Here is a 26,305-nt window from a genome sequence, read left to right as displayed (position 1 = left end):
CGCCTGCACTGTTCTATCGTGCACTCGTGAGTATACACCTAGTGTATGCCATTTTGCACCTTATCGTATTTATAATAAGTCAAATTGTTGAAGTTCTTAGGTAGGTATAAATTCTATTGCACTTCGCTAAACTTTTAACAGTTGGTATGGTTAGATTAGACCAAATGCAGGGAAATGATAAGATTACTATTAAGAGGGGATCGAGAATAATGATGAAATTAAGTTGCACCAACCACAATTGGTTGACTGATCAATGTCACTCAGCAGTGAACTATGAAGCTTTTCAATTTCATACAGTAAAATTTAGCGAACTTTGTGTAATATTACGTTGGAAACATCATTTATCGATTTTATCTCATCCGATGGGCGCAAACGATTATTCCCTGAATTTATCTTGCACGTGATTTAAGTTAAGACTAACATTAAACCTAACGCCCCTATTTGTCAGCCACCGAAGCCCTGAACCGATATGATATATATTCGATTGGTAAGTCGGCGTGAGTGACATGTAAATTTATTCATGAAACAGAATCCCGCCTTGATGCGGACTACAGCTATGTATTGAACTACACACTACACGTCTGCAGTAATGGAATTTATTAGGAATCTAACGTGGCTGGATTCGTAAAGATGGTTAAATAATGGTTCTACTTGTATTCGTTTAAAGACATCTCTTCTCAAGAGCATGCATATACTAAATATTAAACATACGTGATACGTCATACGTGAGTGACCCGTTATTAATATGTCATTTCATTTCATTTCATTTCATTTATTTGCACACATGGACAACATATTAAATATTTACACCAATTTTTGTGAACATGTACCCTGGAAGGGTGTAGAAACATAAGTACTTAATACTAAAAACTTAAAACTAAAATAATTAACTTACAATAAAATTAATTGTTTTAACATTACTATTTATATGTATATTATATGCTTTGTATTACTAGGGCCACTTATCATTCAAGAACTCTGTTATATCGTAATACACTTTGTTCACTAGCATGTTTTTTAATTTATTTACAAACGAAACGTATTTCTCTTCTGATTTTATATCATTTGGTAAGTGGTTATAAATTTGGATGGATGTATAGTGCGGGCCTTTTATGAACATTTCCATTTTTGGTTCGGGTAGGACTAAGTTTTGGTTACGACGAGGGTTTGTATCGTATCTAAACAAATGCATGTTTTTACGCACAAATTTTGCTGATTCCAGTATATATATAGAAGGGACGGTTAATACTTTAAGTTCTGTAAAATATTGTTTGCAGCTATTTGGTTTCTTGATATTCGCGATTGTACGAACGCATTTTTTTTGCATGATAAGAGCATCAGATAGTATGCTGTAAGTGCACATTGTTGATCCGTCTGTTGTTTGATGTTTAATATGTCTGTGTCTCACGGAAGTTTTGTTATTAAAAAAGATATTAAATATTGTAGCTACCGTTTTAACAGCAGCACGCGGCTATGCTATCAGTAGTTCAGGACTTACTACTAAAGTATCTACGGGTCTCTATTGTTTCCCATATAGTTTTAAGTCATAATGTATTGTTTGTCAACATTTTCGTTAGTCATAATTTGGTTTTTCTCAGAAACGCGTAACTTTTCAGAATTTCCATAAAACAAACCTAACCTAACTTAACCTATCTATAGGATAACCTGAGGAAAATCCGGTTTCAGAATTATGACTAATGATAATATGACAATCATTACATTATGAGTTTCAATAATTATGTCAAACAAAGGGACCCCAGTATTCTACACTTGTAGAAGTCAAAATGCTTTCTACAGAATTTCCATGCAAAATTTACCTGTTTCAATCAATGTATATTGGTACCGTATATTGGTGTTAAATACGGTAACCTTTGTGAACAAAAAATCTTTTTCTAAAGTCGAAGTAGACCCACGGCACTGCCAATAAAATTATGTCCTCAAAAAGGTCACCAAATTGCACAGTACTCCACAGTAGGTATAAAAAAACCGGACAAGTGCGAGTCGGACTCGCGCACGAAAGGTTGCGTACCATTACGCAAAAAACGGCAAAAAATCACATTTGTCGTATGGGAGCCCCACTTAAATATTAATTTTATTCTCTATTTAGTATTTGTTGTTATAGCGGCAACAGAAATACATCATCTGTGAAAATTTCAACTGTCTAGCTATCACGGTTCATGAGATACAGCCTGGTGACAGACAGACGGACAGACAGCAAGACAGACAGACGGACAGACTGACAGTGGAGTCTTAGTAATAGGGGCCCGTTTTTACCCTTTCGGTACGGAACCCTAAAAACAACTCACGTCTACAATGGCGCAGACTCGAGGTTTTATGGCGCCGTAGGTAGTCGTAACTTGGTTATTTGTATTTTCATTAAATTACTCATTATAAGTATTTTCCTCGTATTGTAATGTTGTTTCACTCGGGAGCAAAGTCTGTTTAAGTCTTGTGAATCGAAACCCTCGCGACGCTCAAAATTCAACTTTTCGAACCACTCGCTACCGTCGTGGTTAAATTTTTGGTTCTTTCGCTTTCTTTCTTTTCGCTTGATCACAGGTATCAAGGGGCTGAACAAAAACTTTTATCATTCAAAAAATAACTTTTGTTACCTATTTAAGTAGAATTAAGTAGATCGATTAATATTTAAAAGAGCCGAAGTGGGCTACCTTGGAACTATCAATCAATCAATCAATCAATCAATCATTTATTTGTCAAAGTAATGTGACTTATGAATCAAACCAATATCCATTTGCCAATGACTAATAGGTAGAAATGAATGCTTTAGAAATTAGAGCAAAAATCAAACATAAGAATATACAGCTTCGCTAATATACGAGCCGAAACGTATATGAAACCGGTATGCCAACGTAAAATTCCTTCATTCGTTACAATTTCTCTCTGTCCATTCCTCGCCGTAGTAGTTATTTTTATGCAAAAATATACTGCAAATAACGTCTCTGGCGACAGTGACGGATGGGCCGCGCCGCCTGAAATGGCGCGAGGCTTGCCCGTTGCCGCGCTCGATTTCCTATCTCACTCCATAAAGTTACTGTACTTTTTTTAATTTGTGAAACAGCGCTGGCTGGAAACGAATCCATTAAATTTTAATTTGCCGCATGTAGCGGATCAGATTAATAGGTTTTCCGGGAATCGAAATATTTGGCTCGAAAATACAATAACCTACTGCGGTGTTTACAAAACTACCACTACCAGTATGTGAAATAATTTACTCAGCGCCACTTGAACCATCCCACCCAGTATCCCACTAACTCGGGGTTAATCGGGTAAACCTGGAGTTACCATGGTTACCAGTACAATTTGACACGTAAGGTTGTAAACAAGATATCAAATCATTCACAAATCATCATATTACTGTAGCAATAAGACCGTCTGCTGTCAGCTAGTTTTATGTTACTCGTTTTCATGAATCGTGAATGACAGACGATGGTTATCTAAATCCAGAGCCACATAGATTAGTAAACAATACTTCATTACTATAATTTCAGGCACAACAAAAACAGATTTTAAATATAACTAAAACACTTATTAAATTATGGGACGCTTCGCGCCTTTACTGATTCCCAGAAGCGAATGGGAGAGAATTAAAAATCAAGCAAATCCAGAAACGGAACATAAAAGACCTTGTCATATAGACATTGAAGCTATGAACGCACAGTCCCGAAAATGGACCGACACCTGGCCAGATTCGTCACAGTCACAGAGCAAAGTCAAAAAAGTGACCATGAAGAACAAGAAAGCTCGGTTGGAAGAAATGGTGGAACTCGAAGCTTTCTATAAGAAGGAGAAACGCGATAATGTAGCTAAAAACTTGAGAAGAGCTAGGAATATGATTTTTGAAAGAACTGGTTACGGTAGGGAATTGTTAAGGTGAGTCCTATGGTGCAATTTATTTTACGAGAATTAGTCCTAATTACATACATTAAATAAACACTACCTACCATCTAACCGTAGTAGGTAACTGAAATAAAACCAAGTTTTATTGCAGTGCTCTTGTAGAATCAAAAACTTTGGAGGAACGAGACCTACAAATACAATTCAATAAAGACATACAAGAAAAGGAAAAGAGGATAGAAGAGGCCAAATCAAAAGTAGACAATATTATGTACGCTGAATTTGAAAAACGAGAGAGCGATAGAGTTCTTAAGAAAAGGATAGAAAGAGAAAATGCAGAATGCAATAAAATGATGTAAGACTCTCCTTAATTTTTTACGGACACTAGAGGTTAATTACAGGGCTTTTTATTAACATCGTAAATTCAATGGAGACGCTCCCGTCAAACGGGCTATTAAAGACACAAACTCAATTAGATTCTTATACTTAATATCTAATTTATTAAGTAGATGATTCTATGTACTTACTACAAGATTACTGATAAATTACAGAGCAGAAATGAAAAAGGAAGACGCTTACAGAACTGCTGAAACGGAGAAAAATAATCGTCAAGAAGATGAACTATTCATAGAAAAGTTTCGTCAGTTACCAATTGCAGAGGAGGTACCTCAACATATATATTGTTCTTAATAACAATGCGCTATCTTGACGGTATGTCCGCAATCCGCATTTGTCAACGTAGGCAACGCGTATGTGACGCTCTCTAAGTATCATACGGCTGCAGTGACCATGAGTGCTTACCTGATGGTTACGCTTACGCTCTATGCACCATAATGGTGGTAGAGGTATTTAAAAATGTGACGTTTATTATTTAACCGGTCAATCCTTTTTTTTTCAGAAACACGAACATTGCCTTGACAAGGAAGCCGAAAAAATGTATGAAGAGCAAAACAAAGCCATCCAAGCCTGGAGAGAGAAAAGAGAGGCTCAGGATCAAGTGCTAGCCGACTTGTGGTGCAAGCACCAAGACAGGATCCGGCGAAAGGAGAAACAACTCTTCGACCAAGTAATATAGACTTGTTTTAAATTAGGGGTTATTCAGAAGAATCTGGATAGAGAGGCTCTGGATCAAGTTTTCGACCAAGTATAGTCTTGTTTTAAATTAGGGGTTTTCGAACAGTGAGGGCGCCTCCACCTCTCTGAAAAGATAGGTCCTGGATCAAGTAATTGAAACACCAGGACGGGATCGGGCGAAGGGAGAAAAGTCTTCGGCCAATTAGGGTCCGGTTTTAAATTAGGAGTTTTCGAACAGTGGGGAGCACCCATTTGGGGTTTTCTGTCTGCATAAAATATCTGTATTATTTAACGAGAAGACGACCTGGCTAGATAAATAGCTGGTGATGATAATAGGGTGCGCCTCCTATAGGGTGACGAAGTAAGCATTCCCAACAACGAAACATACCTATAATCATTTTCTGTCACGAAATTTAACAGGCAAGAGGAATCCTTTTTTTAACAAGAGGAGTTCGATGTAAGAAAAGGAACTCATGCTTAAAATATTGTCCAACTATATAGTCCTCCTCTCATCGATTTCGATGACGGCGAGGCGACCCCAGCTATTATGGATTACGCCTATTATGGGCTCTAATGTGGCTGGCCAGGCCGAACTTGGTCTTAAAGACTCTTTTGTAGGTGTTACAATAGAGTTAGCCAGACGCATTGCACGTATACGCGTACTCGTAAGAGGGATTCGGTCTCTCTTTACGTCGTCGTCGTCCAACTAGAGTGTTCACGACAACACCAATGGTTTAAAGTCTTCGACTAACAGTTCTTCTACAAGGGCTTCGAAAGATAGTAACAGAGAAACCCCGTTTTTAGATGTATAAAGAAAAACACGACACCGGACACTTTAAAGTAAATTATGACTTGGTGCATCGCCTCCAGGAAGAAGAAGAGAAAAAATACAACGATTTTGTTGATAAAGGAGTAAAGAAGTTAGAAAAACGGTAACGTAGCGACATCTTTCATGACTTTTTCCACGATTTTTTCAATCCACGGATTTTTCTTAGACTTCATACCTCTTGTACTATTAATAAGTCTTTGATTCATAGTGAGGCAATGTATTAATTCTAGAAGAACACTGCCCTGCCCTTATTGCACTAGGATCCATCCATGACACTTATTTGGAATAAATAATCAGGCTATAATAAAATAATCCACCATTTAATTAAACAGATTGCAAAAGAGGGAAAAGGAAGAACAACTCAAAAGAGACCAACTACGTAGTATGAAAACTTCTCAAGCTCAAAGCTCGGAGCTGCCTAATCAGCAGAAGTGTGAAGAGTATCAGCGGAAAATTTGCGTCGATAAACTGAGCTTCTTTCCCACGAGACGTGGGAAACTTGACTCTAAACCAGGTTCACTCAAAGGTGAGAAAACATACATAAAATCCGGAATCCGTAATCAGTGCGCCTTCAGTTAACTCCTTTAAAAACAGACTCGACAAACATTTTACAAATGGACAGAACACAAGTGCAGGACATTGATATGCACGTATCAGCTATTTTAAGCTGCCTGTGCATTCGTATATAATAATAAATTAAATTACAAATTACAAAATGTAATTATATCCACCTATTAGATTAGAGTTAGACCAAGAAAAATCTGCAACGATTTTGACAGTACACACAGTGCAAGTGTTATTTATGTGTCATAATTTCATAGAAGTTTGACGTTTAAAATAACACTTGCACTGCGTGTGCTATCAAAATCGTTGCAGACTTATATTTGGTCTAACTCTAGCTTTGTGCGCGACATCAATGTGATAACCGCATAAGTTTCGCCACCACCCATTTTGCATGTGATAAGCAATATTTAAAATATTGATAAATAGTCCAAATCTCGTACTTACAGTTCTTAAGGCTGCGTTTCCACCAGAGATGTGAAAGGACGCGTAGCGAGGGATGTGTTTTGTTGAGAACCAATAGAATAGTGTCGCTGAGCAAGGATTGTAGTGGAAGTGGAGTGGAAGTGATTCAATTGGTTCTTGATCCTTATCCTTAATCCTCTCACATCTCTGGTGGAAACGCAGCCTAAGAATCAACCTATACAAACTAACTATAATATTTAGAGTTTTGAATGATTCACGGTTAGTTTCACTAGACTAAAAATAAAACAAGACAAAATAAAATAAAATAAAACAAAAGAAAATACAAAAGAAATAATACAAAAAGATAGAATAGAGATAGAATTGAAATAATACAAAAGGTAATCGCGGTCTATATCCCGGTCAATATAAGTATAATATTTAGTTCTATAAATGTAGTTACTCGCTCAGAATCCGGCCTTCCCCCGCCCCACCCGCCGCGAGCGCAGTTCCTCTTGCCATCTCCCGCACTACAAGACGCGCTGAACGCCACGCAACGCCGAGCCCGGCCGGGCGGCTGGTCGGGGACAGAGGCGGCGCATGAGCAATTTGCTCGGCACGCCGCCGCCGCGCTAAACGAAGCTGCGTATAAGCGCCCAATACAGAAAGTCATTCAGGTATGTACAATACTATCCTATTAGCACAGAATACATCATCATCAACGGCCACGCACCGCCCCGCCCCGATTCTAATTACCTCGCCCGACCGACCGCTTAGTACTGTTTTTAAGCAACTTACACAATGACGCATGCCGCGTGTACAGACGTGCCGTTCACACATAGAAACGCAAGTGATTTTTTATGTATAGCGTGTCCGCCTTGTGCTATTAGGCCGCGGACTGGACGCAAGTGCTCGCCGCATATTTATTTCTATGCCTACGAAGAAATCTGTTATTTTTGATTAATTTTCGCATTCCATTAATCTTTGTTATACTCGTTGTTAAACATAAAAACTTGTCTCTTTTTCTTTCGGTGAGCGGGAGCTCGTTAGCACGTGTACATTTTGCAAGCGGTTGTTCAGGCACGAACGCAACGCACGAGCAGTTTGCTCGGCACACCGCCGCCACACTAAAGGAGACTGTGTATTAAGCGGCCTGTGCAGAAAATCATTGATGCATGTATAACACTTACCTTGTCACCTGTTCAGAAGCGTCTTGCCCTCTATCGCCCTACAAGATGTTCTGATATTCAGCGTTTACAAAAAGCGCCAGGTCACCACACATACAGCGATCAACTAATCAGCGTCTTGTTATCTTTTTCAGAGTTACTGCAAAATGAATAATGTAAAGGAGCTACAAATTCCAAATCTTTGAATAGCTTTATGTATATATTTTAATGGATATAAAATAAAATAAAATTTCGACAATCATTATACTACATTTATTTCATGCTACAATTGTTTACTATATACAATACAATAACCTGTTGTTACACGGTCCGTTCTTGGTAGCATTTCGTTCGTTTCCTTTTACTATGTTTTGTTTGATATATTTGAGGTTGGAAAGTTTGGAAAGTTGAAAACACTAGTTTATCCTTACAATAAGAAAATAAATAGCTTCAAAATCACAATGTACGTAGTCGAACTCACTAAAATTGTTCTTAGATAAAAAAATTGTGAGGAAAAATTCAACTATAAGATGCTTTTCTGAAGTATTTTCTTCTAAAAAATGATTGCAGAAAGGCAAAATAAAAATTTGTTATTTTAATACCCTAGAAAGATATCTGCCGCTCGATTGCTGTACTATAAACAATAAATAAACATAACAATCAAGCGGCAGATATCAGGAATATACTTATTAAATACGCCGCATTTGAAAGTCTAAGTCAGGTATTTTCTACACTATTTTATGTAGAACTTTTTTCCAAGTGCAAAATTTGATTTGAACACGTTGATTATTATTGATAATAAATATTGTTAGATATTAAAAACAACCTTATTTCTACATCATCAGTACCACTTTAGTAACGCAATCATTGTACCATTTTAACTTACGTCATAAAGCGTATCAGCGGCGCCCAACATTTTTTAGTTAGCTGGCATATCAATCCACGTTTCCCTTTTCCATTCAAAAATGTGTTCTAAGTTCTACTAGATAAGGTAGAAAATACCCATTAGCCGGTTTAATAAGGCGACGCCTTCTGCTTGATGACGGCCTGCACGCACTTGGCCATGGTGGGCGAGGCGCGCGAGATGGCGTCCGTCATGAAGAAGTCCTCCAGCGACTTGAGCTGCACGTCCAGCTTGCCCGACACGGGCTTTTGGAGACTCTGTAGTAAGAGGGATAAGGGTCAGTTTTGAATGTGGGAACTTTAGATTGCTTTGTATTATTCTTTAACGCAATCTTGTAAGGACTATAAGGCGTCGAAGAAAAGTCTGGAGGGGCTGGGTACCTTTGCATGATATTTCCTTGATGGAAGAGCTACTGTTAAATATCAAAAGATATTTCGCACACAACTGTCGGTAACAAAGTTTTAGCCCCCATCTAAACGCCCACATAATAAAAATATATTGTGTAAAAGTACCAAAAAAGCACACTATTGATTATATCTGAACAAGTTTGTACCTTACCTATATCAATTAAGATATTATTTTCATTAATTGTAAAGAACCTTAAAAAATTGCATTAGAAATTATTGAAACAAATTAGTAAATAAAATACGTTTATGCCTTCAATTTCTTTAGAAATAGTCCAGAGTAAAGTTTAGGTAATACCCTCAACTGAAATGTTAAAACCTAGAACTTCCAAGCGTTCCTAATTTTTATTATATTTTCTACGATATCGCGTGTGCGACATCGCAACGGTGGGAGGTAGAGGTCAACCGACACATACAGCGATGGTGCACGGCGGGGGTTAAGGGGTAATTTAAAACGGCTGGTATTTTGAAGACCAGCAAAAACATACTAACAACCTAAACACTAATTGCACTGTAAAACAGCATTGTGCTGTGCAAATTAGATTTTTTTGAAGGACGTTAAGTTTTTGAGGGACGATTAAGAATATGTTATCTAGAACTGTTTACCTGGTTGAGCGCGCGCGCCTGCGCGTAGTAGTTGTTGGGCTGCACGTCGCCGTACGCCTGCAGCGCGGGGCTGAGCTCGCCGAGCCGCGCGCGCACCGCGTCCAGGCTGTCGTAGCGCAGCGGCGCGCCCACCACCTCCGATAACGCTCTGTATGGCCAATAACAAGTAAGTGAGCGTTCGTCAACCTTATTGTTACGAGATGAGGTTTACTAAGCGCCACTTGCCCCATCCCACTCGGATTAGAGGTTAAACCGTGAACCAGGTGTCAAATTGTACTGGTAACCATGGTAACTCCAGGGTAACCGGATAACCCCTGATTAGTAAATGGTGCAAGTGGCCCTTAGGGTCAGTAATGAGTCAGGTTAGGGAAAGATAATTTAGACAAACTAGGTACGTGCATAGAAGCGAAAAATTTTTCGCTACTCGACCGCTCACTAATTATCTGATGATCAAACTTTCCGAGGGGCGCCAACGAGGGTGAGGGGAGCAGGCGTAATATGGATAACACATCATATCATATCATTTATTCAATGCGACCGTGGTATTTTACAAAGATATTAAAACTTTACCATAACTTTACCCACGCGATTGAAAAAGATGCACGCTGTCATTATAACGCCGCTGGGCATAGACAAATACGACCATCATATGCGTATAAAACGAGGCGGTTAATCCTCTGGCGTTCACATAGCTGGCGATCATCTCCGTGCACGCCGCGCCCGGTGTCATCATGTCCGCGATGTCGACACCAGCTTCACCGTAGTGGGCCGACAAGTACCTGATGATCTTCCAGTCCTCGCGCGCCTTGCCGGGCGGCGTGACGGCGGGGAGGGTCTGCTGCGCGCGGCCCTCGGCGTTCACGTACGTGGCGCGCTTCTCCGTGTACGCCGCGCCCGGTAGAACGATGTCTGCGATCTCGGCGCCAGCATCACCGTGATGACCTACACAAAAAAATATACGTTATCGACCAAGGCCTATTAACACAATCCAAACCTCACGGCCAGTTTTAAAAAGCTATGAGATGGCATACTTTACAGGCTCAGGACGCCAAATCTTAAAAATACGCTCATTAACAAATATCAATACGAAATGCGACGATTTTTAGGCCAGGGGCCGGTAAACCGCCGCTCACGAGCCGCATGTGGCCTTTTGAAGGTACAATTGCAGCTCTTCAAGTCACCCAAGTTATAAATTCGGTGTTCTCAGACCACTGAAAACAGCATTTACAGCTCTCTCAGAAATACTGGTAATTTCTGTTGCGATCGGCTCTTCTTCCCAAAAGTTTGCCGATCCCTGATTTTACGCTTAAAGATACCACTGAGAGATTGCCGATTGGAAGTATTGGGACACAAATAAAATTTGAATGGGGCCTTACTAATAAGGCTAATCTCACCTTGATATATAACAACAGCGTCATTGGACATCTTGTCGCGCGTGGCGACCCCTGCGTCCACCCCAGCAGGTACACAACCTTCGGTCCGACTTGTTGTCTCACCTTGATATTATTATTATGTTCGTCCTTTACATAATCTCGGGACCATGGGGTCCCGGACATTTGGAAGGCGTGCGTGGGGCCGAAGCCAACACGCAGAGGCCCCTTGTAAAAAGACAATTTACTCTAAAAGGTGATACGACACCAACCGACGATTATCCCTGTATGCACTATAGTAGTGCACCCAAGGACAAGCCCCGGTTAGTGCAGGACTATTGCAATGATAAGAAACAAAATAAACTAGACTATTGTGTTGAGATGTTAGTGTACTGGTTACCGGGTCTATGGAAATACTATGGAACCTGCCCCAATCTATGTTTAAAAACACGAAAAAAATGGACAGGTGGTGACTCGCCAACTCACAATATGGGTCCCCGAAAACGGCCGCTCGCACGGAGCGACAAGGGGACAACATCGCGTGAGTGGCTCAGGGTGTGGAGAGGTGTGCACCGCTTTCTACCCAGTGGCTGTAAACACTCACAGCCACTGTGCCAACTCGCGTCTTATGCATATTTCACTTCCACCCTGCGAGCATATAGCTCTGACACCCCACTCTGGACGGCCGGTAAAGGCAAGCCAGAGGTGAGAGTCCTGCAGCCCCTGCTCAGTGTTCACTCCAGCCGGCCAATGAAGGCAAGCCGGAGGGAGGGGCCTGACCGACTCTCGGGGGTATGGGACCCAAGGGACGTCACTTCCCATTCAGCTCGCCACAAGCTGCCCTGGGGGCTTATTATTATTACAGCTTTGTTCTCCACTTAACAATGTATTTTTCAATTTATACTTTATCTATAACTGTCTTTGTTATGTGGCCCCTCTGAGGGTAAAAGCCTCCTCCATTCTTTTCCACCTTTCCCTGTCCTTTGCCGTATACATCCAGCTTTTTCCTGCTGTGCTTATTATGTCATCGGCCCATCTTTTCTTTGGTCTTCCCCACTTTCTTTTGCCTTTTGGGCCTAGCCATATAGTTGTTTGACGCGTCCATCTCCTATCTTCATATCTTGCCAAGTGTCCTGCCCAATTCCACTTCTGTTTTAAACTAAAATGAAGAGCATCTGTTAATCTAGTTTTTATGCGGATGTCTGCGTTTCTCGTTTTTTGTATCTTCCTGAGTTTCAATATACTTCGTTCCATCGCATGTTGACAAGATAGTATTTTGTTTTTTACTTTTTCAGTGTAGACCCATGTCTGGCTAGCGTATGTTAAGCTGGGAAGAATGGAAGAGTCCATTATGGTCTTCTTTATACTAAGGTTATAGTTCCCTTTTAGGATTTCTTTTTGGGCCCAGTATTTCTTCCAAGCTATACTTATTCGTCTGTCTATTTCATTTTCGTTGCTATTTGCTTCAAAGGACACTAATTTACCTAGGTATACATATTCTTCTGCGTATTCTATCGGTTTTCCCTCTACATTTACTGTTTTCTTTTGGCTATTTGTCATGATTTTAGTTTTGGATGGATTCATGTGTAGGCCAATTTTTTTTGCTCTCATAGTTTAGGCTTTGTAGCATTGATTCTAGGTCCGTCGCTGATTCACTAAAAAGAACAATGTCATCTGCAAACCTTAGGTGTGTTAGTTTATTATTTAGTATCCATAAGCCTTTATTTTTCCAATTAATGTTCTTGAAAATGTCTTCGAGTACAGCTATGAATAGCTTTGGAGATAGTGGGTCTCCCTTCCGCACCCCTCTTCTAATTGTGAACTCTTCCCCTTGTTTTTCCAGTTGCACTCTACTTGTGCTTTTAGAATAGATGTTTTGTATGATATTTACATATTTTTTGTTTACTTTGTTATTTCTTAGTGCAGTCCATATGGATGGGTGTACTATGCTATCGAATGCCTTGGAATAGTCCTTGATATATAACGACAGAATCCTTGGGCAACTTGTCGCGCGTGACGACCCCTGCGTCCGCTTCCAGCATGTACACAACCTTCGGTCCAACTGGTTATATCACCTTAATATATAACGACAGCATCCTTGGGCAACTTGTCGCGCGTGACGACCCCTGCGTCCGCTTCCAGCATGTACGAGTACACAACCTTCGGTCCAACTGGTTATCTCACCTTAATATATAACGACAGCATCCTTGGGCAACTTGTCGCGCGTGACGACCCCTGCGTCCGCTTCCAGCATGTACACAACCTTCGGTCCAACTGGTTATCTCACCTTAATATATAACGACAGCATCCTTGGGCAACTTGTCGCGCGTGACGACCCCTGCGTCCGCTTCCAGCATGTACACAACCTTCGGTCCAACTGGTTATCTCACCTTGATATATAACGACAGCATCCTTGGGCAGCTTGTCGCGCGTGACGACCCCTGCGTCCGCTTCCAGCATGTACACAACCTTCGGTCCAACTGGTTATCTCACCTTGATATATAACGACAGCATCCTTGGGCAGCTTGTCGCGCGTGACGATCCCTGCGTCCGCCCCCAGCAGATACACAACCTTCGGTCCGGCGGCGAGAGCTGTGTCCACACCGGGTTGGTAACCGATGTCTAACGCCGCCACTTGCGAAGCGGTCCTTTGAAGTACGTTTAGGACCTGAATACGATCAATAAATTAATCAATAAAATATAGTAGAAAATCAAAATTGCCACTTCGAGTCGTATTGTTATGCAATTTAAAAATGAACTTCTGGCTCTGAATATGAAGGAATAATCTAGAAAGTATCCTCTGAAATATTTTTTTGTCAAAAAATCGTTTTTGGTCCCAGCTTCTATTGCTGACTGTACTTTTCTGTCCACAGGAAACTAATATTCATCGAGACAATTCTAACAACCCCAAACACAATTAGGTTGCGTTCCTATGGCCACCTTCTGTCTCCATCATCAGATCAGCTCGATGGTACCATAATATTGGAACTCACAAATTTTCAGTTTCATCAGAAACCGGGAAGCGGGTCAAATTTAACTAGCAAGATTTAATTACAGACAGACAACGACACAGGTGAAAATAAATAAAACCCTGTAAAAATAGCAACGGATTTTCACCAACATAGATCCTACCACCGACTGCGCCAAGTCGATCGTCATTTTATCTTGCCACCTCTACCTTAATTTAAAAATGAACCTATTGTGATGATTTTTATGACCGTCATGTCTGTAATTTTCTGTACAAAACAGTCTGCCGATTTTTGCTGGGGAGGGGCACGTCAAATGTATACGTAACTTAAAAATAGTCATGTCAGTCCATACATTGTGTATGGACTATTGGCGGCCTATTTTCGACAGAGGGGAACGCCTGTTAGCTATTCCGTTTGGTTATATCCTGTACGGCTATGGACCCACCTTCCAGTCCTTGTCTTGGAGCTTGTCCTGCAGCGTCAAGGCCAGCTCCTGCGTGTGCGCGAGCAGCGCGCCGCCGTGCGCACCGCCCAGCTGGTCGGCGCCGAGGATCACCACGGGCCGCTGCGCCTGCTGTAGTCGCGCGAGCACCGGGTGCGAGGACGAGCCGGACGCGAGCTCCTTCACGATGGACGCGTCGTCGCCGACGTGCTAAATGGACATTATTGATAGATAACTTATTTAGATATTACGATAGCACTCGTCAGTGAACGTAATTTAAGTCAAATATTGACAATGTAATCAAGATTAGAGATTTTACGAATATTCGCATCCGCATCCGCAACCGCAACCGCGGAACTTCCGCATTATTTTCAACATCCGCATCCGCATAAAATCGATGCGGAGCTTAATGCGGATGCGGATGTGGAACAGGTAGGTACAGGAACGTCTTAGCGGCACCGTAAATGCTAGGTAATTTCGTCATTAGCCAATAGGAATCTCGTTTCGTTTTTGTGATTCGTCGATCGAGCACTTTAGCCTATGACGGACAGCGAAAAGAAGTGAAAAGTTTGTTTTATTTGGACATTAATATAGTAATGCGATTGTGGGGCTGATAGGTATGTAACCGGGAGCGATAGCAAGTAAAACGACCGCTTGCATTGACGTCTGATTTATTACTGGCTTGGTAGGTAGATCACAAAACAAGCATACAGATCATATCCTCCATCATTAATTTGGGAACCTGTTAAACAAACAAACACTAATTAACAGGTGCTTAAACTTAAAAATACTTCTTAAAATCTACGTTGACCCTAGGACGCAAGCGTTGTTTGGCGGACGGCAAATCCTCATTATCATCAGCCGTGTTATGAGAATCAGCGACATGAGGCATTTCTCGTTCACCCTCTGTGTTAGCGTCCTCACAGTCATTCCACACCTCCCTTCCCTCTGCGGTTTCATTATTCTCATTTAACTCAATTTCTGGGAGCTCTCCGCTCGGTTCAGGTTCAATGGTAGCCGAAGGTGGAGCAGGTGGGGGTGAAATTGATTGTGACTGTGACGTTACGGTTTCACTTATTAAATCGGAATTTCGTTCCGTGCCCTGACGCTTAAACATTTGGTCAACATGACGAATACATTCGGTATTATAATCAGCTACAAATACGCTATACATTCTACGGCCTATTGAATTTAGCACTTTTCCTTTTACCCAACTTTCTTTTCTATCAATATACCATCTAATCCATACTAAATCGCCGGTGCAAAATTCCCGACTAATATCAGAGGCTTCTTGCAACAAAAATGTTGGGTCATTATCTTTTGGCAGTAATAAGTCTAATCGTGTCCTTAATTCGCGACCAAACATTAATTTTGCAGGGGTCGCCCCCGTAGACGTATGTACAGTATTTCGGTATGTAAACAAATATTCCCGTAAGGAGTCATGTACCGTTTGTACTGGCAAATTTTCTTTTAATATTGATTTTAATATTTTTTTACAAATTTTTACACTTATTTCGGCCTGGCCGTTACTACATGGGTGATAGATAGGAGACGTCATGTGTTTAATACCATTACTGGAACAAAATTCTCTGAATTCCGCGGAAGCAATTTTTACGTCATTGTCAGATACAAGCAAGTTAGGGATGCCAAAACGTGAAAATATTTGCTTTAACTTGCCAATTAACGCCTTAGTTGCCGTTCCGTTTTCCATATGACAACACTCTATCCATTTACTGAACGCATCTACCAGTATCAAATACGTTCTAGAACCGATTACCATATAGTCGATGTGAACGCGTTGAAAGGGTGCGCCCGGGCGCGGCCACGACGCGGGCGGCGCTCTCGCCGGCGCGGCGCGCATCATGGCGCACGTCGCGCACGAGCCGGCCCTCTGCTCGATATCGTTATCTATGCCTGGCCACCACATCCTACTTCGTGCATTACTTTTCATTTTTACAATTCCTAGATGTGAACTGTGCAATTCATCTAATATGCGTACCCTGAGTGCTGCGGGAACCACGACCTTGTGGCCCCGCAATAAGCACCCATTTTCATACTGTAAATCTGCCTTATTGCGGAAATAAGGAAGTATCAACGTACATTTGATTATCCTAGGCCAGCCCCGTTGCATGTACTTAATAACGGTTTGTAATTCATTATCAATTTCGGTCGCTTGCTGAATGTCTTTATGTAAAACAGCTGGTGAACATGAATTCAAAAACTTTAATGAGGAATAAGTGTCATGCTCGTGATCACTTTTGCAACAAGTATCCGCTAACGGTGCGCGAGAAAAATAATCGGCCACTACATTGTTATCGCCCGACGTATATTGCACATTGTAATTGTAAGCGGATAAAATTATTGCGTACCTTTGTAACCGCAGCGCTGTCGTCATTGAAATTCCCGTTTTATTATTAAATATAGATAACAACGGTTTGTGGTCAGTTTTCAAAATAAATGGATCGCTTCGACCGTACAAATACTGGTGAAATTTTTTTACTCCAAATATTATAGCCGTCGCTTCTTTGTGAAGTTGACTATAATTTTTTTCACTAGCCGAAAGTGACCTTGACGCAAAAGCGAGCGGCCGCTCGACTCCGGTGACGTCACGTTGACTAAGTACCGCTCCTAAGCCTGAGGGTCCCGCATCTACCCCCAAAACCAATTGTGCCATGGGGTCAAAATGGGCCAGGACTCTCTCCGAAGCCAACTCTCGTTTGACGCGTTGCGCAGCCTCTCGCTGACGCACACCCCACTCCCACTGAGCTTTCGCTCCGAGCAAATCGTATAAGGGTCGCAACACACTGGACGCATTAGGGATGAAATTCCTATAATAATTAATCATCCCCACCAAACGCCTAACTTCTGCCACATTGGTAGGATCAGGCGAGTCCAATATGGCCTTGACTTTAGCGAAACTACTTTGCAAACCACTTTTACTAATTGAGTAGCCGAGATAAGTTACAGAGTTTTGGAAAAACTCGCATTTTTCCTTTTGCAATCTAAGCCCTGCTTCATTTAACCTATGCAACACTTTTTTTAAACGATCCAGATGTGTTATTTTATCGGGGCCGGTAACACAGATGTCGTCGAGCCAACAACTTACTCCATCGATACCTGAAAGTAACATCTCCATAGACTTCTGAAATATAGCAGGTGCATTGGCCAATCCATACACAAGACGAGTGTATTTATACAAACCTTTCTGTGTATTGATGGTCGTGAGCTCTTGTGACTCGTCACTTAGTACAAATTGATTATAAGCGTTTTTTAAATCTATTTTGCTATAATGTTCACCCCCTCCTATTTTTGCAAATACTTCCTCTATTTTCGGTAGGGGATATGTATCAATAATCAGGTCTTTGTTGAGGGTCACCGAGAAATCGCCCGCAATCCTAACTTTTCCGTTTTCTTTTAATACCGGTACGATAGGGGTGGCATATTGTGAACAACTAACCGGTACCAAAATACCTAAACTGACTAATCTATCTAACTCACGTTCAACTTGCCCTTTTAATGCGAATGGAACTGCGCGAGGCTTAAAAAATTTCGGAACACTGTTAGGCTTTAATTGTAAATGTACTTTTAATTTATTAAACGTCCCTAACTCGTCTTGCCACAACTCGGGATATTGTTCCAATAATGAAGCCACATCGCCGTCAGCTGATAAGTTTTTATTGTTTACATTTTGCGTTAATGTCAAGTTAAATGCGGACATAAAATCCCTTCCTAATAGGGGCGGGCCTCCGTTTTTGACTACAAAAACTCTTAATTCCTTAGTCTGTCCATTATAGGTCATGTGACATAAAAAAAAACCCAGAGGTTGAATTTTATGTCCGTCATACAAACACATCCTAATATCACTATCTAACAATTTATACCCTGAAAACATGTGATTATATAACTTTTCTGAAATAACACAGGTAGCAGACCCGCAATCAAGTTCCATTTGTAATTGTTGATTGCCAATTAATACATTTAATTCTATCGGCTTAGTAATTACATACCTTAAGTTAAACATTTGACATTCCTCACAATCATCTACCTCGCTGCGATTCAACGACGACGATTCGCCAGCGGAAACGTTATGCACTCGCGCACTTTCACCACAAACTTTCTTTAAGTGACCCTTTTTGCCGCACTTTTGACACTTATACGATTTATAACGACAATTGATTTCCGCGTGATTTTTCATTCCGCAAACTGCTCGGACGTCGAACGTGGATCCCGCTGACCGCTGCCGCTCGCGCTGGCGCGACCGCGCGCGCCTCTCGCGCCACCGCGATATCCACCCTCCGTTTGCGCTCTAAAAACGGGCTCCTCCTTTATTGTCGTCAATTTCGCTTCTCGGGCACTCTCCGTCTGTTCTGCCAACTCTAAAGCCTTGGCAAACGTTAATGATGATGGCTTTTGCTCGAATAGTTTATCGCGCACGGAACCCGAGCCCAGACCAAGCACGAAACGATCCCTAAGGTTCGTCTCCAGGGCAGAATCAAAATCGCAATAACTTGCCAGACCTCTTAATCTTGCCGCCCATTCGCTTAACGTTTCGCCTGCACTCTTCATCGCTCCGAAAAATTTCGCCTTATCCGCAAAAGTACACTGCTTTTGTTTGAAATGTCCATCGAGTAATAAAACCAGCGCGTCATAGGTTAAAGAATCTACCTCCGTCGGATGAGCTAAATTGCGCACTAACCGATAACTTTCATCCGACAATTGAGTAATCGTGATGGCACTTTTTTTCACTGCATCCGATATACCGTTCACGAGAAAAAACTTCGTTAACCGGCTCTTGAATATCGCCCACTCGGTAGTCTTATGATCGAAAATAGGCAAATTTCCTAAATACGACTGCGACATGATTTAAACGCGCGAAATATCCTCGTTAGCCAGATGATAGGTATGTAACCGGGAGCGATAGCAAGTAAAACGACCGCTTGCATTGACGTCTGATTTATTACTGGCTTGGTAGGTAGATCACAAAACAAGCATACAGATCAGGGGCACCTATATTCTTGTTCAAATACTAATGGTTTCGTTTTTCTTTTAATAAAAATTACTAAAGTGTAATATTTGACGTTTTTTATGTGCCTAATCTCGACATCCGCATCCGCATCCAAAAAATCATGCATGCATGTCAAAAAATCGGCATCCGCAACATCCCTGATCAAGATCAAGTCAATGCAAATCTACCAAATACAATAGCGGCTCGACTTTGTCGCCTCATCATCTTCCTCGCGTTGTCCCGGCATTTTTGCCGCGGCTCATGGGAGCCTGGAGTACGCTTGGCAACTGTCGCCTAAAGAATTAAAATAAAAAAAACATTGTTGTCACACTCCTGATTCTCGAGACTGACGATTTCTATGCGGTTGGCTCTTCTTGTTAAAAGTTTGGCGACCCCTGTCCTAGTTTTTAAACGCAAAAGAAACGCTGCGGAGTGGGACTCACAATGTAGTCGTAGGTGAGGTCGACCTTGGGCCCGATGAAGGCGACGTCCGTGTCGCGGTGGATGAAGGCCTTGCGGATGCGCGCGTTGAGCAGCGGTGCCTCGAAACGGACGTTTGTGCCGACTAGTAGCACTAAGTCGGCCTCTTCAACGTCTGTGTAAGGAAATAGAGGTAATGTAATCGTTACAAAAACGGTTGTAAAGACACAATATAATTTAGATCCATTGCTAGACAGAATAATCGAGTCAATGTAAGCTAAAGATGCAAATGTCACATTTAAGACAACCCAGGACATAGCGTCCTGGCGAAGGCGGCTAGGCGGAGAGAGTGTAGTTTGCTTAGTCCGCCTTTAGCGCCCTTTAACGGCTGCGGCAAAGAAACATCTTCGTCGAGGAAAATTGAGGCTCTTTTAGTTTGCCAAAGTTGATAAACTTTTGATCTGCTAACTTAGTTTTGTGGTTCATTCAATAAATTTGTGGCGGTCTCGCTACCCAGCTTGTTAGCGAGGTCCTTCAGGGCTCCAGGGCTTCCATAGCCTGCTACTATACTCACTGGCGATCTTAGTGTTGAGCAGGTAGGAGGAGCGCAGGTCGGTGCCGGCGCCGGCCGTGGGGAAGCTCTGCTCGGTGCAGGCGGCCTCGCTGCCCAGCCTGTTGGCGAGGTCCTTCAGGGCTCCAGGGCTTCCATAGCCTGCTACTATACTCACTGGCGATCTTAGTGTTGAGCAGGTAGGAGGAGCGCAGGTCGGTGCCGGCGCCGGCCGTGGGGAAGCTCTGCTCGGTGCAGGCGGCCTCGCTGCCCAGCCTGTTGGCGAGGTCCTTCAGGGCTCCAGGGCTTCCATAGCCTGCTACTATACTCACTGGCGATCTTAGTGTTGAGCAGGTAGGAGGAGCGCAGGTCGGTGCCGGCGCCGGCCGTGGGGAAGCTCTGCTCGGTGCAGGCGGCCTCGCTGCCCAGCCTGTTGGCGAGGTCCTTCAGGGCCACTAGGGCTTCGGCGTCGGCGAGGGCGCCGGCCACCACCAACAACTTAAAAAATATATATAAAGTAAGTCTCAAGGATTCATTAATTTGAAAAAAGAACCCGCAAACAGGTTACACGAACTGACTTTTGGACGTAATCTATGGGTTACCCAATGCTTATAATATGGAAAAGGTTGCACCTCGCACGGCGCGGCGGTAGGTGCCTAAGTTTCATAAATAAGAAACATTAAATATTGCGCTCTGCAACAAGCGCCATCTACCGGACTTTCGTTGTACCTTGTCTCCGGGACAGTCCCTGAGCGCGCGACCGGCTTCCACTAGAGCGTCCTCCCACTCAACGGGCGTCAGGTTGCCGCGGGAGTCCTTCAGCATGGGAGTCACGAGGCGCTGGCGCTTCAGGCCGTCGCAGGCGAAGCGAGACTTGTCCGACAGCCACTCTTCGTTGATCTCCTGGACATGAGCAAGATAAGTTTTAGTAGTCATGCTTGGCTAAGGGTGGTATTACACCTGTCCAATGGCATTGCGTCTCACTCTCTCATTAAGCAGAATGTGAGACAAAATACACATTGGACCAAGATATTGGACAGATGGAATACCACCCTAATGTATGGATCTAGATTAAAATGGACACGTTAACAAATAGTACTTAGCTAACTCACAACTTTGAAGGCACTATTGTATGTTTTTTAATAGATCTTAAAATAAAATAAAAATTGTGTACCTAAAAGCATAGCATTTATTTTAGCTTTACCAGTTGAAAATGACCTACATTCTTTTGTACATAGTTATACATATACGTACACTGATTAATTTACTTGCAAGACAGAATGGGTTCCATTTGCAGTTTGTTGAAAACAAACAGTAAACTCTGAATTTCCACTTGAACTGAATAAGTACCCTGACAGGAACACATGGTGTTATCATTTACCTCGTTGGTCCTGGGCAGGATGCGCAGCACCTCGTTGGTCCGCGTCGACACCACGATGTTGCTGCCCAGCGGGTCCAGCACATCCACGGAGTCGATCTACAGTACAAGCGTTATAATATAAAAAGAGAAAACCGGACAAGTGCGAGTCGGACTCGCGCACAAAGGGTTCCGTACCATAACGCCAAAAACAGCAAAAAAATCATGTTTGTTGTATGGGAGTCCCATTTATTTTATTCTGTTTTTAGTATTTGTTGTTATAGCGGCAACAGAAATACATCATCTGTGAAAATTTCAACTGTCTAGCTATCACTGTTCATGAGATACAATACAGCCTGGTGACAGACGGACGGAAAGACAGGCGGACAGCGGAGTCTTAATAATAGGGTCCCAAAGGTAAAAAAGAAGAAATGTATTCATGAAAAAAGTTGAAAAATTCTGTTTTTTTGGTTTGCTAAAATGGAAAGTTCAAGAAAGAATGCTATACAAATTACAGCTGCCTTACATAAATATGGATTTAATTGACTTAAGTATACAAGTTACACGTTTTCCACTCTTTTTTATGTTTGTATCAATAGCTAGATGTTCTGTGGTAGTTAAGGTTTATCCTAATATCATGTAAATATCCTAATATCCTGTAAATAAATGTATCTTACTCTGCGAGTCTCCCAGGGCCTGGCCGCGAAGCTGTAGGGCTTGGAGGTGAGCGCGCCGACAGGGCACAGGTCGATGATGTTACCCGACAGCTCCGATAGGAACATCTTCTCCACATATGTGCCAACCTGACAACACAAATACCATGTGTGTAACTGAATAATGTTCTTGTTTGTATTTTTGCAAATATAAAGATATGTTCTGAAGCTAATGTAATTATTTGGTTATATTTACTAAGTTGAAATTTAGTGAGGAGACCTAATTTTCCCACCTACATAGTTCGTAAGGAAAGGTCGAAGACATATTGTCCTCAAAACAACAACTAGACTACAACAGGGATGTGTGCGTTAGAAGGTCTGCCACTGCCACTACATAAATCGAAAACTAAAAGTTGATAGTAAAACTTCACGTCAATGAAGAAGATGCAGCCCCCTACAGTTCATGCACGTTCCCTTGCGCATTATAGGGTCCACTACCTTGTGCCAAGGTCGGAAACTTAATCTTTATATTTACAGTTTGCTCCAATAATCTGCTTATTATAATGCTGCCCCCTATTTTCACAATCCCTATAAAAGAATGACAACATCATCTTGCATTCGTAAAATAACCGTATACCTGCATGTCACCACCACGGCCCGTGGTGCCGAAGTCGTCGACACCGGCGACTTCTGACGCGAAACGGATGCAACGCGTGCAGTGGATGCAACGCGTCATGATGGTTTTGATGAGCGGCCCGACATCTTTGTCCTCGACGGCCCTAGCAGGGAAAACATGGTGTAAAACTAGTATTCGACCGAAACCGTATTTTTTGCCAAAACCGAGACCGAAGGTTCGGTACAAATAGAACAAATTATTTTTTCGAAAATATTCCGAAGATTCAGTCTCGGCGCGGCCGAGAGGCTCAGCATCTTTTTGGCCAAAACCGAACCTTCAGCCGAAACATGATTTTTAAACCGAAATCTGTCAAAACCAAAACCGACACTTCGGTCGGAAATCTTTATGGGAAACTAACCTTTGCCCGCGATTCATTACATCAATTCCACCCCCCGTGTTACCCTCTTTAGGGACGATTTCCGACATAAAAACTATCCTATGTAAGGACATGCCAGGGGAAGGCCCCATTTCATTTCAACTAAATCGGTTCAGCTGTTTAAGCGTGAATAGGTAACACACAGGCAGACAGTGGATTTTTTGTTTAGTTAGTTTATTCACCAAAATACAACTACAAATGTTATAAGAACACATTTAAGTTGTAAAATGTACTAAATGAATCGTTTTTTTTTTGTTCTCTTTTTTTCTTACATAATCAATAGTAATGAATAATTAATTTAGATGAATTGACATAGACTTGGGAATTATTATTATTTTATTATAAGCCAAATTGTTATTATGTTAGATAGTTGTAATACTTTAATTTTTAATTGTTATTTATAAAATTGTTATTGTGATATAATGTAAAATTCAAACGCAATGTATATTGTTATATGAATAAAATGACTATGACTAAGTCAAAAACGATTTTTTTAATTTATTACCAGTTAATTTATTTAAATTTGAAAATCATCAGCTCTGATCATTAGAAAGTTGTTGGTATTTCTGAATGAAACTCAACTGACATTCTAGCTAGAATCCAAATTGCAATCATTTCAATACAGATATTACAAACCTTATTTAACACACTTGCTGCAGTAATTAGTGAACTGGTTTTCAGAACAGGACTGCAATAAGTGTTTGAAGAGTAATAACTTCTTACCTCTTTCCTGAGAAATGTATGTCAGTAAAGCGACTCTTATCAGATCCAAAAGCCATTGATTGATCCTGAAGATCACATTCACCACCCTGGTCACAGATGGGGCAATCCAGAGGATGGTTCACAAGCAGGAACTCCATGACACCTTCACGGGCCTTCCTGGTCAAATCCGAGTTGGTTTTGATCCTCATGCCCTTCATGACTGGCATGGCACAAGCTGCCGCTGGCTTTGGGGACTTCTCTACTTCTACCAGGCACATTCTGCAGTTGCCGGCTACGGCCAGCCGCTCATGGTAACAGAAACGAGGGATCTCTACACCCACTTCTGCAGCAGCCTAAAATATTAAATATACAATCAGTAATTAAAGTTGGCAAGGTGTTCAAACTTTTTTTAAGATGTGTTGAAAGATTGACAAACAAACAAAACTTGAAATATTTTGCTGCATCCACCAATTTATCAGGATTTTAACAGGAATTTGTCTTAGGCGGAAAATATTAATTTTACATAAATCACCTGACTTTTCAAACACAACCCAATAAAAAGGTGGAAATGAAGGATATTACGGAACGGATGATGAATTGATGATGGAAGGGAAGTCTATGGTATATGACTTGTGGTCACATGTCACATATATGCAATAGGCATGATTTAAATCTAGGCTAAATCAAGGCTTAATCATAAGTTCAACGGGGTTGGCAACTGTCAAAGGTTTGCTGGCGCCATCTGCTAATTATTTCGACCGGCCAACCCCATTGCTGCATTTGTTTACCTTCTGTAATAATTTATACTGTAAGTAATGTGAAAAATGTAACTCTGTATGAATTGCATTACTTATAACAGGACAACCGGTCTGGCCTAGTGGGTAGTGACTGTGCCTGCAAAGCCAATGGTCCTGGGTTTGAATACTGGTAAGGGCATTTATTTGTGTGATGAACACAGATATTTGTTCCTGAGTCACGGTTGTTTTCTAAGTATATAAGTATGTATTTATCTATATAAGTATGTTTATATTGTCGCCTAGTACCCATAGTACAAGCTATGCTTAGTTTCGGGCTAGGTTGATCTGTGTAAGATGTCCCCAATATTTATTTATTTATTAGAGCAAAATCATATGCGTAGTTGGCGCAACTCACCTGCAATATAGTGGTGCCAGGGAAGACATGAACAGGTTTGTCGTCAATAAAAACTTCGATTTTTTCTGGTTGTTTCTGAACCTGGTCGGCGTAGCGGCGCGCGACCGGAGCCACACGGGGTGCCGCGGTCAGCGCTAGCGCCCGAGACAGCGGCTGGCGCAGCATTTTCTGCACAAACACAACTCCCGTCAAACACTTACGCACAGCTCTCTGACCACTTTTAAACACTTGAAAACTTATGAACTGACTCCCACGGAGTGATGCTAACTGAAATTAATGTAAAATTACCCAATGATTTATTATTTAGCAAGATAATTAGACAAAATTATCTGTTATTGTTACATAAGTACGAACGGCTAACCTAAATAGTAATTAATGTTATTATAAATTATAGATTTGTATGGCACAACAATCACAAAATATCGTTAAGATAAATTATTTTATCCTTGAATTGCGTCGTTTTTTTGTAAAAATCGTACCTAAAAATACAAATTCCGATTAGTTAGATTGAAATGACAGCTCAGTCAGAAAACTGTCAAGGGGTAAGGGTGAGTTGGTTTCAGACATTAATTAGACGGAATACTTTTTTATTTATATTTTTAATAAATTAAATATTAGCAAATGAAAAAGAAACGAAGAATTGTAATAACTTGATTTTACATTATTTTTTATCTAGTTGGTTAAAATAAAACATAAATAAAATTGACTTAAACAGCTTTTAACAATAATTTAAAGCGATTATCGATTCCGTCTATTAAGCATATGTAATCGATTCAAAAATTACGGTAAAAAATGATTAGATACAACTCTAATCGAACTAATGCGTCTCTTT

General features: G+C 41.4%; 2 protein-coding genes and 1 pseudogene across 2 annotated transcripts; 1 reads left to right on the top strand and 2 right to left on the bottom strand.

Moving 5' to 3' along the window:
- The first annotated feature begins 3,476 nt into the window (after positions 1 to 3,476).
- LOC134746531 (uncharacterized) lies at positions 3,477 to 8,213 on the top strand. Its single transcript, XM_063680944.1, has 8 exons — positions 3,477 to 3,891; positions 4,010 to 4,210; positions 4,407 to 4,518; positions 4,754 to 4,921; positions 5,734 to 5,861; positions 6,091 to 6,284; positions 7,193 to 7,398; positions 8,043 to 8,213. Exons 1-8 carry the CDS (start codon positions 3,557 to 3,559, stop codon positions 8,091 to 8,093), a joined length of 1,395 nt encoding a protein of 464 aa, XP_063537014.1. The 5' UTR covers positions 3,477 to 3,556; the 3' UTR covers positions 8,094 to 8,213.
- LOC134746535 (NADH-ubiquinone oxidoreductase 75 kDa subunit, mitochondrial) lies at positions 8,138 to 25,689 on the bottom strand. Its single transcript, XM_063680947.1, has 13 exons — positions 25,474 to 25,689; positions 24,343 to 24,674; positions 23,205 to 23,346; positions 22,592 to 22,717; positions 21,939 to 22,034; positions 21,287 to 21,460; positions 20,890 to 21,055; positions 20,031 to 20,182; positions 14,586 to 14,792; positions 13,665 to 13,839; positions 10,581 to 10,743; positions 9,802 to 9,949; positions 8,138 to 9,048 (listed from the first exon to the last, which is right to left on the bottom strand). The coding sequence occupies exons 1-13, from the start codon at positions 25,636 to 25,638 to the stop codon at positions 8,902 to 8,904; spliced, it is 2,193 nt and encodes a 730-aa protein (XP_063537017.1). The 5' UTR covers positions 25,639 to 25,689; the 3' UTR covers positions 8,138 to 8,901.
- Positions 15,239 to 19,576, bottom strand: LOC134746533 (uncharacterized; annotated as a pseudogene).
- Positions 25,690 to 26,305: the final 616 nt, after the last annotated feature.

This window comes from Cydia strobilella, chromosome 13 (genome assembly GCF_947568885.1).
Source record: "Cydia strobilella chromosome 13, ilCydStro3.1, whole genome shotgun sequence".
NCBI classification, from domain to species: domain Eukaryota; kingdom Metazoa; phylum Arthropoda; class Insecta; order Lepidoptera; family Tortricidae; genus Cydia; species Cydia strobilella.
Note: the sequence above shows the minus strand (reverse complement) of the source record. Positions and strands in the feature narration are given on the sequence as shown.